General features: G+C 38.7%; 1 protein-coding gene across 2 annotated transcripts in view; it reads left to right on the forward strand.

Annotated features, from left to right (window-relative positions):
- The window catches only part of cntn3a.1 (contactin 3a, tandem duplicate 1), a 68738-nt gene that overhangs the window by 41950 nt on the left and 10236 nt on the right, over window positions 1-16552 (forward strand). For both annotated transcript variants that reach the window (XM_077721494.1, XM_077721502.1), the window contains exons 12-13: window positions 10112-10239; window positions 16008-16183. In XM_077721494.1, coding sequence (XP_077577620.1) covers window positions 10112-10239; window positions 16008-16183 — 304 coding nt within the window. The remainder of the gene's footprint in view (window positions 1-10111; window positions 10240-16007; window positions 16184-16552) is intronic.

Below are 16552 nucleotides of genomic sequence, written 5' to 3' on the forward strand. Positions count from 1 at the left end.
TGTAGGAAATGGAAAGAAACCCCAATAGGGCCGATCGATGTCAAGCTGCGGAATAACATACCTTCTTGCGCTATAGTAGATGTAGTATCAAGGGAGGTAGCTGGTAACCTTGTTTTATTAGAAATCAGGTTGTGCAGATCAATGTAATACCTCAGTGTGCAAGGAAAGACAGGAAGATAAAGTGTTCATCAGACATTGCTCCCAAGGAGGAGATAATTATTGGATGTTCATTTTGGGACTGATTGAGATTCCTTGGATTTGCTGGCTTGGAAAGCTTTTAAGTTCTTATTATTCCTGTCAAGGAGTAGAAACAAAAGAAAACTATGGCACTCCAAATGATGGTACTTGTATAATCATAATAATAATTCCGCGTGAGGCGCCACCTTTTCATCGTGGAGGGGTTTATGTACTAATGCAACCATGAGCTGTACTGTACTTTGCAACAAGTAAGCATATTTCTCTAGGGTTCAGAAACTGTATGATGGAGTTCAACCCAGTAGATGATCGTGACCCGACGTTTGGTCACCGGCCTTTTGGGCGCCGGTCAAATGTACTTCGATATAAAACAGTACTCAGATATTAAACTCTCATGAATATAATTTTGAGAGCTGGCTTCAACTGTAAACTCTCTGTCACCATTTGACCCGCGACCAAAAGGGACCAAAAGACCGACGACAAAAAGGCCGGCGACCAAAAGGCCGGGGACCAAAAGGCCGGGGCCCAAAAGACCGGCGACCAAAAGACCGGCGACCAAAAGACCGGCGACCAAAAGACCGGCGACCAAAAGACCGGCGACCAAAAGACCGGCGACCAAAAGACCGGCGACCAAAAGACCGGCGACCAAAAGACCGGCGACCAAAAGACCGGCGACCAAAAGACCGGCGACCAAAAGACCGGCGACCAAAAGACCGGCGACCAAAAGACCGGCGACCAAAAGACCGGCGACCAAAAGACCGGCGACCAAAAGGCCGGCGACCAAAAGGCCGGCGACCAAAAGACCGGCGACCAAAAGACCGGCGACCAAAAGACCGGCGACCAAAAGACCGGCGACCAAAAGACCGGCGACCAAAAGACCGGCGACCAAAAGACCGGCGACCAAAAGACCGGCGACCAAAAGACCGGCGACCAAAAGACCGGCGACCAAATGTCCGAGCACCGTAAATGATAGGGTAGCCCCACTCAACCTTCATGCCAGGTGAAGTGGCCTAATTAATTTTTGTGCCAAAACAGAAAACACTATCTCAGAGGACTCAGGCTTTTTGGATTCCTTGTAGGAGGTGTTGGAATGTTTTCCTGTTGGTCTCGCCCGCGTTCTGCTTGGAGACTTGCACGAGGAGAGTGTTATTGGATATGTTAACTCTGTGAAGCTTTGTTATTAGACTTCCTTGCTAATCAATAACAACCACGATATTTAAGCAGAATGGCAGTGTCTAGATGTGGCTGTTGCGGAATCTGCATTGGTATGTTGTGGTAAAGAAACAGCAGAGCTCTCTGTTTACCAGTCGATCTGTGTTCCTAAACTCAACTATGGCCACAAACTGAGGGTTTTGACCCAAAAAAAGAAAAAAAAACGGATACAAGCATCCAAAATGAGTTTCCGCCACAAAGTGTCTGGCCTTTCCCTTAGGGTGAGAAACTCCATCATCGGAGAGGGGCTGAGAGTAAAGCCATAGCTCTGCCATAATAAAAGATGCCAGATGAGGTGGCTCAGGCATCTGAAAAGGATGCCTTCTGCACGCCTCCCTGGTGAGGTGTTCTAGTCACAACCCACTGAGGTGACACTGAGGAGACTATGTCTCTCAACTGGGAGGTAAAGGGATATGGAAAGTTTGGGAATTATGAGAATTCCATATGTGACATGTCATACCAAAATGAGTTACAAATCATAGAGGAAGATTTTGATTATTATTCAATAGAATGGTACTAGAAATACCTTAAAGGCATAATAAGGCATAAGTTGAACAACCGCTGTGATGAAATTTGTTTTCAAAATCAGGAAAGAACTCATCCAGCAAATTTTAAACCGATTATTCATAATTAATGAACACAGATATTAAAATAACTACTAACGTTTTAACTGCAAGAAAATATTACCCACACTATAGTACACCACAATAAACCAGAGTTTATTAAATCAGGGAAGTCCACCAACAATATTAGATGGCACTTGAATGTAATTAAATATAGCACAAAATATATCTTAAAAATGAAAGTCATTTGATGAATTCAGTTGGATTTTTCTTCCCTTTTACAAAAAAATAATTTGATTTTGGAGAGGGTTTTGTTCAATAGAGCATTTGGAAAAGCACCCAAGGCAATAGTCAATAATATTTAAAAATGTTTTGCCTCCAAAGAGATATTAGACAAGGATAGAAACTTTCATAATATTTTAAGCACTTTAGGTTTGTGCCTTAAATGAGGCTTTTGATGCTTAGCACTTTTACATTATCTTTTTGTTTTTCTAATTGTCAAACCAATGTTGAATTCTTTCTTTTTTCTCCCCCCAAAAATGTAAAAATCTTGAAAACAGTCAGTGATGGATTTCCATGTTATATTGGTGCATGTATACAAATATCTCAGCAGGAAGAAAATAACACCTGCTTCCATGCAGAATGTTTCCCATTTTTTTTTCTTTCGGTACAGGAATAATTACTTGGCTGTCTCAGCAGCTTTTTCTCAAATATCCATGTGCACCAAAGAGTGGGTACAGTTGTACATTTTGCAAACGGCATCTTGCATTACATTTCTTTCAAAACAAAGAAGCTGAGTGTGTAGTAAACATCAGTACCAGGCTAAAATTTAGTGGATACTACTGTAAGATGTTTTATTTAGAGGGTAACGACAGCATAGACACCAAAATTCTCATTGTGCTGTGTGAGGATAGACCCGGCTTGCAGTTATATTACCTTCTTAAACATAAAAAGGAAAATTCTGCCAAAAGGCTGTGTGTGCAACAGCACCCAAATGGAAAAATTTCCCATTTGAGGTTGAGCATTACATTCTTACACTAAAGTGTGTGAGTAGCATACCACATTTAGAATTCGACATTATTGCAACATATTTCGCAAGCCTATTCTCTGCTCTCTCACTCATTAGAAATGTTTATACTGCACATACATACGTGACTGGACGTTTGGTCGCCGGTCTTTTGGTCGTTGTTAGCGTTTGAGGGTTTGAGTGGTGAGGGTTAGGGTTTGTTTAAATATAAAATGGTTAGGGTGTGTTTAAATACAAAATGGTTAGGGTGTGTTTTAATACAAAATGGTTACAGTTAGGGTGTGTTTAAATACAAAATGGTTACGATTAGGGTGTGTTTAAATACAAAATGGTTAGGGTTAGGGTGTCTAAATACAATATGGTTAGGGTTAGGGTGTGTTTAAATACAAAATGGTTAGGGTTGGGGTTAGGGGTTAGGGTGTGTTTAAAACCAAAATGGTTAGGGTTAGGGGTTAGGGTGTGTTTAAAACCAAAATGGTTAGGGTTAGGGGTTAGGGTGTGTTTAAATACAACATGGTAAGGATTAGGGGTTAGGGTGTGTTTAAATACAAAATGGTTAGGGTGTGTTTAAATACAAAATGGTTAGGGTGTGTTTAAATACAAAATGGTTATGGGTTAGGGTGTGTTTAAATACAAAATGGTTAGGGTGTTTTTAAATACAAAATGGTTAGGGTTAGGGTGTTTTTAAATACAAAATGGTTAGGGTTAGGGTGTGTTTAAATACAAAATGGTTAGGGGTTAGGGTGTGTTTAAATACAAAATGGTTAGGGGTTAGGGTGTGTTTAAATACAAAATGGTTAGGGGTTAGGGTGTGTTTAAATACAAAACGGTTAGGGTTTGTTTAAATATAAAATGGTTAGGGTGTGTTTAAATACAAAATGGTTGCTGTTAGGGTGTGTTTAAATACAAAATGGTTACGATTAGGGTGTGTTTAAATGCAAAATGGTTAGGGTTAGGGTGTCTAAATACAATATGGTTAGGGTTAGGGTGTGTTTAAATACAAAATGGTTAGGGTTGGGGTTAGGGGTTAGGGTGTGTTTAAAACCAAAATGGTTAGGGTTAGGGGTTAGGGTGTGTTTAAATACAACATGGTAAGGGTTAGGGGTTAGGGTGTGTTTAATTACAAAATGGTTAGGGAGTGTTTAAATACAAAATGGTTAGGGTGTGTTTAAATACAAAATGGTTATGGGTTAGGGTGTGTTTAAATACAAAATGGTTAGGGTTTGGGTGTTTTTAAATACAAAATGGTTAGGGTTAGGGGTTAGGGTGTGTTTAAATACAAAATGGTTAGGGGTTGGGGTGTGTTTAAATACAAAATGGTTAGGGGTTAGGGTGTGTTTAAATACAAAATGGTTAGGGTGTGTTTAAATACAAAATGGTTAGGGTGTGTTTAAATATAAAATGGTTAGGGTGTGTTTAAATACAAAATGGTTAGGGTTAGGGTGTGTTTAAATACAAATGGTTAGGGTTAGGGATTAGTGTTAGGGTGTGTTTAAATACAAAATGGTTAGGGTGGGTTTTAATACAAAATGGTTAGGGGTTAGGGTGTGTTTAATTACAAAATGGTCAAGGTTAGGGTGTGATTAAGGGTTAGGGTTTATGGTGTGTTTAAATACAAAATGGTTAGGGTTAGGGTTAGGGTTAGGGTTAGGGTTAGGGTTAGGGTTAGGGTTACCCTAAAGGCGATCAAACGTCCAGGGTTAGGGTTAGGGTTAGGGTTAGGGTTAGGGTTAGGGTTAGGGTTAGGGTTAGGGTTAGGGTTAGGGTTAGGGTTAGGGTTAGGGTTAGGGTTAGGGTTAGGGTTAGGGTTAGGGTTAGGGTTAGGGTTAGGGTTAGGGTTAGGGTTAGGGTTAGGGTTAGGGTTAGGGTTAGGGTTAGGGTTAGGGTTAGGGTTAGGGTTAGGGTTAGGGTTAGGGTTAGGGTTAGGGTTAGGGTTAGGGTTAGGGTTAGGGTTAGGGTTAGGGTTAGGGTTAGGGTTAGGGTTAGGGTTAGGGTTAGGGTTAGGGTTAGGGTTAGGGTTAGGGTTAGGGTTAGGGTTAGGGTTAGGGTTAGGGTTAGGGTTAGGGTTAGGGTTAGGGTTAGGGTTAGGGTTAGGGTTAGGGTTAGGGTTAGGGTTAGGGTTAGGGTTAGGGTTAGGGTTAGGGTTAGGGTTAGGGTTAGGGTTAGGGTTAGGGTTAGGGTTAGGGTTAGGGTTAGGGTTAGGGTTAGGGTTAGGGTTAGGGTTAGGGTTAGGGTTAGGGTTAGGGTTAGGGTTAGGGTTAGGGTTAGGGTTAGGGTTAGGGTTAGGGTTAGGGTTAGGGTTAGGGTTAGGGTTAGGGTTAGGGTTAGGGTTAGGGTTAGGGTTAGGGTTACCCTAAAGGCGATCAAACGTCCAGGCACCCTTTAGTCAGGTTTTTCACAGCTGTGGCACAGCGGTAATCCATCCCATAGTTTTAACTGAAAGAAAATAATTCCTTCTAATCTTTCAGAGGTAATATTTACAAAGCGAGGTACAAGTTAGCTAAAAAATCAGATAATGAAATACAATCTCACCGGAGGGATTTTCAAAATTCTTTGATTATTGGTCATGTGGTAAGCATAAATAAGTATTTGCTCAACAATGTGACCTTAATGTCACACCGTTACCTTTAACAAATGTGTTTCTTTGCTAAGAGGCAAAGGTGATTGCAATCAATTCTCAAACAGCATAAATGATTGCATCAACCCATTTCACATACTAATTTTGATTTGCATTGCATACTATGATGATTGTAAAAAATAACATGTTGCTAGAATATTTTATGATTAAAGGGATCTAAATGTAATGATTGTAAACACTTATAAATATACATTTTCTTTGATTGGGATTTTACAACCAGTATCTTCATTTAACAGCCATCAATATGAACAAGAAAGTGTCTATTTATTGTGTCACATGACTAAATATTAATTGGGTTTCACAATTGTCCATAATCCTGTTATTTGCTACATTGCAATATTAATTTAAAATGGAACACTGAAAGTTTACCAAAAGATAATGTTCCTCATTGCGACACAGTAGTAGTTAATTAATCGTATTTGGCAAGGCAGTACAGTGGATTTTTGGTTAGCATATCAACTGGTGACCAAACTGGTCACTTTGTTTCAGTTAAGAATATTTGAAGGGTGCTTTTATGAAACAAAGTTATATTTGAAATATTGGCTTAAGCCCATTACTGTGTCCCATGCTGTTTCAAGCAGTGAATGGCATCTTGAGCTGCGTAATTAATTTCAAATGATCCAAATGTATTCAGGAAATTGCTGTACAATCAAGTCCAGGAGGCATTATCAAAAATTGATGTGACAGAATTTGATTAAATTGGCACAACCCCACTTCCTGAACAAATGACTTAGATTTAAAGATTGTCTGCTGCCATCTCACAGCCAATCACATTCAAGTGTTGCTCAGCGTGACGACAACTTACTGAGTAACATATTAATTACATTTATACCCAAATCTTTGCTCAAAGCAATACATGGTTGCTCCAATTCAATGACTGAGATTAAACCTATTTCCAAGAGAGGCGATTAATTGCCAGATACAATTATTTCATTTAGTACATTTTCTGACTGCTTATCCTCACTAGGGTCCCGGGGGGTGTAGGAGCCTATCCAAGCCAACTACACAAATTGGTAGCCATCCAATCACAGGGCTTACACGCATTCCCAGGGGCAATTTAGAGTGTTAACCTTAACCATCCTACAATGGATGTTTTTAATATGATGGAAGAAATCAGAAACCCCTGAGAAAACCCACGCATAGTGTGGAAAACACATTTAATTCATATCAAAATAAATTTAAAAAAAGTTTACTATTCGATGTTGAGGATTTATTTACTCTTTGCTCTATTTTTCAGTTAAATAACATCGAATCCTGTCAAAAATGTATCGTTATTTTGGTGTATTAGCACATAGTCTTTTTTTTTCACAAAATGCTTCATCCACCACTGAAGACTTATACACTTAGACACTTAGGCATTAGAACTTATTCTTTTAACTGAATTATATTGGGAAAATATTTGCTTGCACTCGGATTTGAACCTAGGACCACAGAGGTGAGAGACTGATGACTTATCCACTGGGCCACCACCTTGTGAGAGAATGCAGTAGTACTTGTAATTTTATCTAATTGATTTACCTGAATAATAATGGGAAAATCTTTGCTTCCACTTGGATTTGAACCCAGGATTACATAGGTGAGAGACTGATGACTTATCCACTGGGCCACCGCCCTGTGAGAGAGAGAGCAGTAGTACTTGTAATTTTATCTTATTGATTTACCTGAATAATATTGAGAAAATCTTAGCAGGTGCTTGGATTTGAACCCAAGACCAAAGAAGCAGGAAACTAATGACTTATCCACTGGGCCACCTCTCTCCAATATTAGGCAGTAGTATTTGTTGTTTTGTCTCTTTTCACCTCTCTCCAATATTAGGCAGTAGTATTTGTTGTTTTGTCTCTTTTCACACCCAGATCATACTTAGTCCTTTATTGTACCTTCAAGTGGGAAAAGTTAGATCAAATTACAAAGCAGAGCAAACCAGGATTTGAACCCAGGTCTACAGAGGTGGGAGGTCAATGACTTATTCACTGAGCCACAGGCTCCCTAAAGTAGGCAGTTGTATTTATTGTTTTGGCTGTTTCAAATATTGGTATATTTAGGCTTTTTTTCCCTTCAAAATACTACATAGTATAGTAAGGCTTTTTTCTTTAAAAAAAAAAAAAAAAAAAAAACACCAAGATTCAAACTCCGGCCTCCCACTTGAAAGTCAGGTGAGTCAGATTTTTTGGGGGAAAAAAAATAAAAAATAAAAATATAAATATTACATTGAGACAACATATTTTACTGTTTTCTTTTTGTTATAACATGAATTTCACTCTCTACCTGTATTCTATATGATGTACTGTATACATGGGGGTACAAAAAATAAAAAATAATAAATATATATACATATATTTTTTGAATTAAATTCAAATTAAGCATTTTTGAAGGGGAATCCCCTGGAAATTCACTTATCGCGGGTGGTCCCGGTCCCCATTAACCGCAATGACCGAGGGAACACTGTACATATCGACTCTCGGAGATTAATTTCTGAATCCATGCACAAAGAACGCAGTAATAGATTTTTAAAATTGACAGTGTACACACACACCAAGTTGAGTGATGACTTGACAGACTTTTTCTGCAAAGTTAGGCACAAAATGTTCAGTTACACACAGCCTGTCATTAGCCAGACTAAATTGAATCACCACAGAATCACTTAAGAGTTTCTAAGACATTAAGCCTTTTCTAGAGTTTTTTTTTTAATCAGAAACATTCGTAATACACTCTACAAGTGCTATCTTGCTGACTTGTCATCTGTCATAGCTGGTTATATTTCACTACAGCTGTCCGTTGACAGGTAAAGCGGCACTAGCACACGCTCTGCATCAGATGAAATGTGCCAGTCTTGACTGATGATCTTGACAGTAGAAATAAAAGTCTGTTGTTATCGCTTGATAGGTTAATCTGTTGTGGAGGCATAAACTTCTTTTGTCACATAGCCAAGCAGATCATCTTTGAAATTTCACTGACATTTGGGAGGAATAATTGAAGCAGTTTTAATTATTGCTGGAAGCAATGTTTATCTTTTGTCTTTATGTTTTTGTCCTGGCTTTGAGTCATTAATAGTTATTACTACAATGGAAAGAGACAATGAAGTTTCCCGAATACGGGATGAATAAAATTATCCAATCCAATCCAAAACAGCCGTCTGATGGAGTGATTGTTCACTTGTCTGACTTTGGTGCAGGCAGGCAGACACGGGTTAGACTACTGCTGGATGCGGTGCTTGGACGTTTGTTCACCGGTCTTTTGGTTGGCGGTCTTTTGGTCTCCGGTCTTGTGATCGCTGGTCTTTTGATCGCTGGTCTTTTGATCGCTGGTCTTTTGGTCTCTATTGGTCACCGGTCAAATGGTGACAGAGAGTTTACTGTTGAAGCCAGCTCTCAAAATTATATTCATGAGTGATAGTTTCATATCTAAGAGAGAGAGTTTAATATCTAAGTACTGTCTGATATCTAAGTACATTTGAATGATGACCAAAAGGGACCAAAAGGGACCAAAAGACCGGCGACCAAAAGACCGGCGACCAAAAGACCGGCGACCAAAAGACCGGCGACCAAAAGACCGGCGACCAAAAGACCGGCGACCAAAAGATCGGCGACCAAAAGACCGGCGACCAAAAGACCGGCGACCAAAAGACCGGCGACCAAAAGACCGGCGACCAAAAGACCGGCGACCAAAAGACCGGCGACCAAACGTCCGGTCACACCTGGTGGCAGTATGATTGTGAGTGCAGATGGCCGTTTGTCTCTCTGTATGCCCTACCCTACGGCTGACTGGCGACTTGTCTAGGTTGTATTCTGCCTTTTGCCGAAGTCAGCTAGGATAGGCTCCGGCAACCCCCGCAACCCCTGTGAGGATGTGTGGTACGAAAAATGAAATAATGAAACAGACAAAACACTTGAATGCGAGTGAAATTTAATGGGTGGAATTTTCTATTTACGACATTACACAATAAGGTTTGATTTTTTTTTATCGTTTAATTGTCAAATTGAGCTTCACAAACTAGAGATTTATCAGAATCATATCGTGAAATTGGTTGACTGCATCAAGTTTAATTCCTGTTATCATAAAATACACAGGGTGAGCTCATATGTATATATACTACTATGATTTATGGAGTAATAATTCACATATTAACAATTCAAGTACAGTTACGGACTATGAATACATCTTAGGAAATGCGCTATTCTTATCAAGTCAGTGCACAGAAATCAAACTAACACTTATTGCTGAGGTCCTCCTTATGTCATACTGCAGCTCAGGCAGCCAATTAAAATTTGCTGAGATAAACTCGAGGCTCCATTTTAAATGCTTAAGGACACTGGGCTTCTTCATTTCAGCAGCATGAATATTCCTCTTGCACAAGCAAGACTATATTCAAGTTTAAGTACCTCAAACTACACTCATACTGTCAGCCAGTTTCAACAGGATATGCCTTTCTAAACTTCATATAACTGTGCATGAATGTGTTTGCATTATTTCCCTTAGAGTTACTGTATTGGATAATGGAAGCCTTCGTATTTCCAATGTGTCTAAAATGGATGCCGGTCTGTATACATGTGTGGCCAGAAACCAGTTTGGCGTAGCGAGCAGTGCTGGCAGTCTTTTGGTTAAAGGTAAGTATGCCTGCTTTTGTAGATTAAACTTTGCCCTGCCTAGCGAGTGACTAATAACCGGTGCAGGATATACCCTGCCTTTTGCCCAAAGTCACCTGGGATAGTCTTCAGCTCACCTGCGACCTCAATAAGGAAAAGTGCTGTAGAAATTGGATGAAGAGATTAATCTCCCTTCATGTTGGACTTTAACATCAAAGTAGGTACTGTAATAATAAATATCATCATGACAATTATGACTATTAAAATAATACAAATTAAATCACTGGGACAAAATTATCAGTACATCAAAATATTTAAGATGCCAGTGGTTTTCCATCCTTCTACACTGAAGACAATAAATGGGTGACCGGACGTTTGGTCGCCGGTCTTTTGGTCGCCGGTCTTTTGGTCGCCGGTCTTTTGGTCGGCGGTCTTTTGGTCGGCGGTCTTTTGGTCGGCGGTCTTTTGGCCGCCGTTCTTTTGGTCGCCGTTCTTTTGGTCGCGGTTCTTTTGGTCGCTGGTCTTTTCGTCGCCGGTCTTTTGGTCCTTTTTGGTTGCCGGTCAAATGTACTTAGATATTAAACAGTACTTAGATATAAAACTCTCTCTCTCTTAGATATTAACCTCTTTCATGGATATGATTTTGAGAGCTGGTTTCAACAGTAAACTCTCTGTCACTATTTGACTGGCGACCAAAAGACCGGCGACCAAAAGACTGACGGCCAAATGGGACCAAAAGACCGGTGACCAAAAGACGGGCGACCAAAACACAGGCGACCAAAAGACAGGCGACCAAAAGACACGCGACCAAAAGACCGGCGATCAAACGTCCGAGCACCCAATACATCCGTAATCTATCCAGGTGCTGTAGTAAAATGTGCATTTCATTGAAAAATTTAATCTTATTTAGTTTACAAATTTTAAACAGATTAAATCGGAAAGTGTTTAAAAAAGAAAACAAATCTTTACATTTGCTTATATATGTATTTGCTTAATGTTTTCCAAGCTACTTCAAGCAAAAAGCTAAATAAAAATAAAACAATCAAGATAGCAAACTGGAAAAATACCACTGTCAAATTTAGCACTGAGGAATAGATTCTTAAAGTTTAAATAAGACGGCACAACAATGGGGGGTTTATGACGACACCACTACCAAGAAACAAATGTGTTGTCTTAGGGTAAGAGCACAACCAGACATAAACACAAGCTCGGTATCTTTAAACCACTTTGCTTTACTTTACTGTGCCGCACTGCTAACAACTCACTTACACATGCTCCAGACTCATCTACATCTTTTCATAATCCTTAGTAATTAAGATGTGTGTATATGTGCGTGTAGACACAAAAATGTGTTTCGCACAATAAAACTCACTTTGTGAATGGAGAGTGGTTAAACGGTAAGCTGTGTTCATAGCTTGTTTTCTTTTATAGGCTTGTGTTCAGTCTGTTGCTACCATTCCATCACTAACATACACTTTCATGTCTAAAAACTGCCAATGAATGATCCTATGTCTTAAAATACAAATTCTGTAGTACCGTATTGATAGCTAATTGACTTAACTGACTTGTAATTATTCAAGGAGACCTCAAATCAAAATAACTCGTCGTGTGTGCTTGAGCTGCTTGACTTTCAACCAATGTTGTGTTTTAAATTACTTAAAAATTGACTTTTTCGGGCCAAGTACCCACAAATACGCCAGCAACATAGATGACTTACATGAAGTCCAATTAGTTGATGGGCAAGAGCTGCAGAAAGCCAGAGGCTGATTGCTTCTATTTTGCTCAATGGTTAATTTATTTTTCCCCCACAATGGCATTTTTAAATAACACGTCTGCTATGCAGTAAAAAGATCTCTGGGTCATTTTAACAAGCTGAGTCGACAACAGAAGCTCTATTAGAGTGTCCTTTCGTGATGCCTCTTCACATCTACTTTGAATTGCAAATACTTGAGCACAGAAGACCAACTATTCATCTCTGGTCTCCACTACCTTTCATTACATGTAGAAATTGGGTTTACTTTTTAGTTCGGCTGTTGAGTAATGCTAGGCTCACATCTTAAGACTTTCACAGTCTCAGAATAAAGAGGGATGTCAAGTGGAGTTTTTCAAGTCTTCTTGGGTACATACTGTAGTTATTTGAGTATAAGACGCACCCATAATTTATGACTAAAAATTGGTATATTTTTTTGCACTATTCTCACCAAGGATTGCACTTGTACTTGTAACTGGCAAATGCTGAATATAACAAAAGATATATTCATATGATATGGTACAGAAACCTAGTAAAACAAACTACCAGTATGACACAAATTTCGAATGGAATTTACGTTATAGTTATTTACATACATATGTTCATTAACATGAGTATAAACATGTTCATGTGCTGTCCCTTATCAAATAAATCAAATTCCAATCAATCAAACAATTTTTAAGTCTAATTCGTCATCAGAATATTCAAATTTTTTCAGTCTGATTCACCATCATCATCACCATCATCAGATTCACCAAACAATTGATTCCATTCTTCTTGAGTAGTTTTTGAGTTTTAGCACCCGCCAATAGAACGTGTTCTACATCTCACCAGCAGAGGGCAGTTTTTCACCGGAATTCATGTATAACACGCAACTTTTTCTTCAGCTTTTTTGGTCCAATTTTTTTGCGTCTTATACTCAAATAAGTAGTCTTTGCCATCTAAAGAGTCTGTTCCTTTCCCAGTCTTGGCGTTAGGACAAGGGATGTTTCTCTATACGTATTCTCGTCTGTGCTTATGTTTTCGTATGTTCATAAAGTCAGCAAAGCTAGACTGAGTACGGTTCCATTCCTAAATTCTTGTGGACCGACATATCTCCAACTCTTTTGCAGCAAAACAAGCAAGTGAATGCCTAACGAGCAACATTAACAATTTTATTCTCTTTACGGAAACAGTACAAAAACTAACCTAGCCTTAAGCGCTAAAAAAAAATGTTTTCAACTCTTAAGCTTAATCTTACTTTAATAGTTAATTGTTTAATTCCTTGCTTTCCAGAGTGTAAATAATTCTTATGCTGGAGTTCATGTCATGCTTTGTGTTCCTCCCAAACGACAAATTAAACTGCATACATAGCATTTAGGCTCTACTTGATCAGAATGGGAATACTGAGGCGTAACCACAAAATTTGCTGCAATTTGTATGCTAATTATGATGCAAGTAGTAAAATCCAGACTGTAAAATGTCAGACCAAGACTTAAAAATCTCAACACCACCAAAATGAGTATAATTGTGTGTGGGAAGGAATACCGTATGTTTTGAATAAGGAAGCCAATTTCTGATTTTCAACACCATCATAACAGGAGACGGATATGACAGCTTTGCAATCCGTGTCAGAAAGTTCTTCTCATTTTGTGACTACCACGGAAACTTTGCCCTGATTTACCTAGAATGCATGCTTCGACAAGCCATTTCTCTAAAGATAAACAATTTGCCTTGTTTTGACAGTGTTGAATATAGACTGTTATTCCCCTGACATGCTGTATTGGCTCATCTGTCTGTTAGATACAGTACTTATGACACAGCTGCATAAATTCACTTCTTAACTGGACTCTCAGCATTTGCTCTATTATCTCCTTGGTGCAGTTGAACGAGAAACCCTTAAGAGATAGAATAAAAAGGGAACTAAACCAACGATGTCAGGACTTTTCCACTTTTTTATTTCAAATGAACTCTATATTTTTTCTTTCTCAATAGTGCTTACCTAAATCTACATATTATTTATTCAACAGAAATATGTTTAAAATATTAACTTACCCTGGCATGTTTGTCTTTTTTACAGTTACTAAGCTACCGTAGTATGACATGAATCAGCTATTGCCATTTCCTCTACCCAGAAAACCATGAAGTTATTAAATATTTAGAACCATTTGACATATCCTCGGTGTCAGGTTGAATCTCAAATGCCTTTGAAATTAGTTGTTCTTGCTTTGTTATGATAGCAAATAAAACAAAAGATCACCAGCTCGGCGGTGTAGCTATCAAAACTGTTTGGGTATGCATATCTGTTTGAAACCTTTTGTATCACACTAGTGACACTATATCAGGGGTGGGTAAACTTTTTGGGCCGGGGGCCACATTGACTTTAAAAATTTGACAGATGGGCCGGGTCAGCACATGATACAATACAAATAAAAAACTGCATCCGTTAACAGTACATATGAAACATAAACTGGGTAAACTTTTTGGCCCGGGGGCCACATTGACTTTAAAAATTTGACAGATGGGCTGGGTCAGCACATGATACGATACAAATAAAAAACTCCATCCGTTAACAGTACATATGAAACATAAACTGAACCAAGGGACTAAAGTATTAACATACTCATCACTGATCATTTAAGTAAAAAGTATAAAGTACAAAGTCAAGTAAAAATGAATGTATTAAGAAATATTAAAATGTAATTTAAAAAAAGATAGAGGGGCTGTAAAACACAAAAAAACAAATAAGAGTGGACAGAGCTACTGCCACTGGCTTCTGCGTGACAGCGCCATCTTGGGGAAAAAAAAACATTATTTGGACAACGTCGGCAGGCCGGATTAAAAGGCCTAGCGGCCCGAATGTGGCCCGCAGACCGTAGTTTGCCCATTTCTGCACTATATGATTGGCTGAGGAGTAATGTGCCGTAAAAGTACTTGGTCAACACTGCAAAGTACTGCTGCCTGATCATCAAATGCATTGTGAGCCTACCTGACCCATTGAAAGTAACAAAGAACTACCTGGAGTACTTCAGTTCAATGTTGTTACTCTGTGCATTCATTTTTGTTTTATATAGAAAAATGAAGTTGCTGATCCAAACAACCAGTGATTTATAACTGAAAACATTCAAATTTCACACCACTGCATATTTTTACTATTTCATATTTTAGTCCAGGACCCTTTTAAAATGAGATTAATGGAGATGCAAATGCGAAAAGACAAATAAAGTATTAGCACATACTTGAATTGCGGTGCATAGTAAGTTTCTTTTTTAATCTTTGCCACTGCAGCAATACAGTTGTACAGAGACGTATTGGGCAAGCCTTTAATTTATGCAATTCACATAAGGGATGCAGTATATGCTCTGGTAGCAGACCAAATGCAATTTATTCCAGTATGCCCCCTCTGTCCGTAGCAGTCAAATATTTGTGGCTCTGAAACACAGAAATCATATTACCGTATTTTCACGACTATAAGGCGCACATAAAAGTCATTTTCTCCAAAATAGACAGTGCACCTTATAATCCAGTGCGCCTTATATATGGAAAAAAACAGAAAACCAAAAACGAAAAACCACCACTGTCGAATCTTAAAAAAACACAAACGCCTGAACTGAAACAATACTGTTAAATATGCAGATGCCATCTTAGTTTACAAAATCTTCCATCATATAGCTCCTCCCCCACTGCAAGATTTTATCCAAAAACATCCAAAACATCAACAATGGCTGGCTCTAGAGGTGACTGTGTAGTGAGTGCTTCATACCTGGAAGTCAATAGCAATTACCGTATTATTACGACTATAAGGCGCACTACAAAGTCTTAAATTTTCTCAAAAATAGACAGTGCGCCTTATAATACAGTGCGCCTTATATATGGGGGAAAAATGTCATTCATTGAGGGTGCGCCTTATAATGCGGTGCGCCTTATAGTCGCTAGAATACGGTAATGGTATAATGTATTATATCCAGGTGAAAAAAAAGGGTGAATTGTGAACGAAGGAAAAATATCGACTATTTTAGATTTTTTTGTTTTTTTCTGAACCAGTGTTCCATATTTCCAGAGCCAACCGTGATCACAAGCCCAGCTGGTCATATGGACGTGACGGTGGGAGAGAGCATTGTGCTACCATGCCAGGTGTATCATGACCCTTCACTGGATCTGAAGTTCACGTGGTTCTTCAACGAACAGCTTATCCACTTTGGCAGTGTTGGAGCTTATTTTGAAAGAGTTGGAGGGGTAAGTGGACGTGCTTTTGTAGAATAGCCATACAAAAAAAGGGAAATTAGCACTGCACATGATTTTTTTTATTGAACTTTTAAATACAAGCAAACATACCTGAAGACACTTGAATGTTTAGCCCAGTGGTCCAACACCACCATCATTAATAAGAGATTTTGGTGGAAAATTGTTGAATTTTGCTAATTCTATATATAGTTAAATATAATTTGGTCCAACACCACCATCATCAATAAGAGATTTTGACGGAAAATTGTTGAATTTTGCTAATTATACATATATTTATATATACTTTGGGGCTAATAATGATGGATGAGAGAAAAGACATATTTTTGAAACACTAAATACCCTATTTCAAAAATGTTTGTT

Source organism: Stigmatopora nigra, chromosome 1, assembly GCF_051989575.1.
Source record: "Stigmatopora nigra isolate UIUO_SnigA chromosome 1, RoL_Snig_1.1, whole genome shotgun sequence".
NCBI classification, from domain to species: Eukaryota; Metazoa; Chordata; class Actinopteri; order Syngnathiformes; family Syngnathidae; genus Stigmatopora; species Stigmatopora nigra.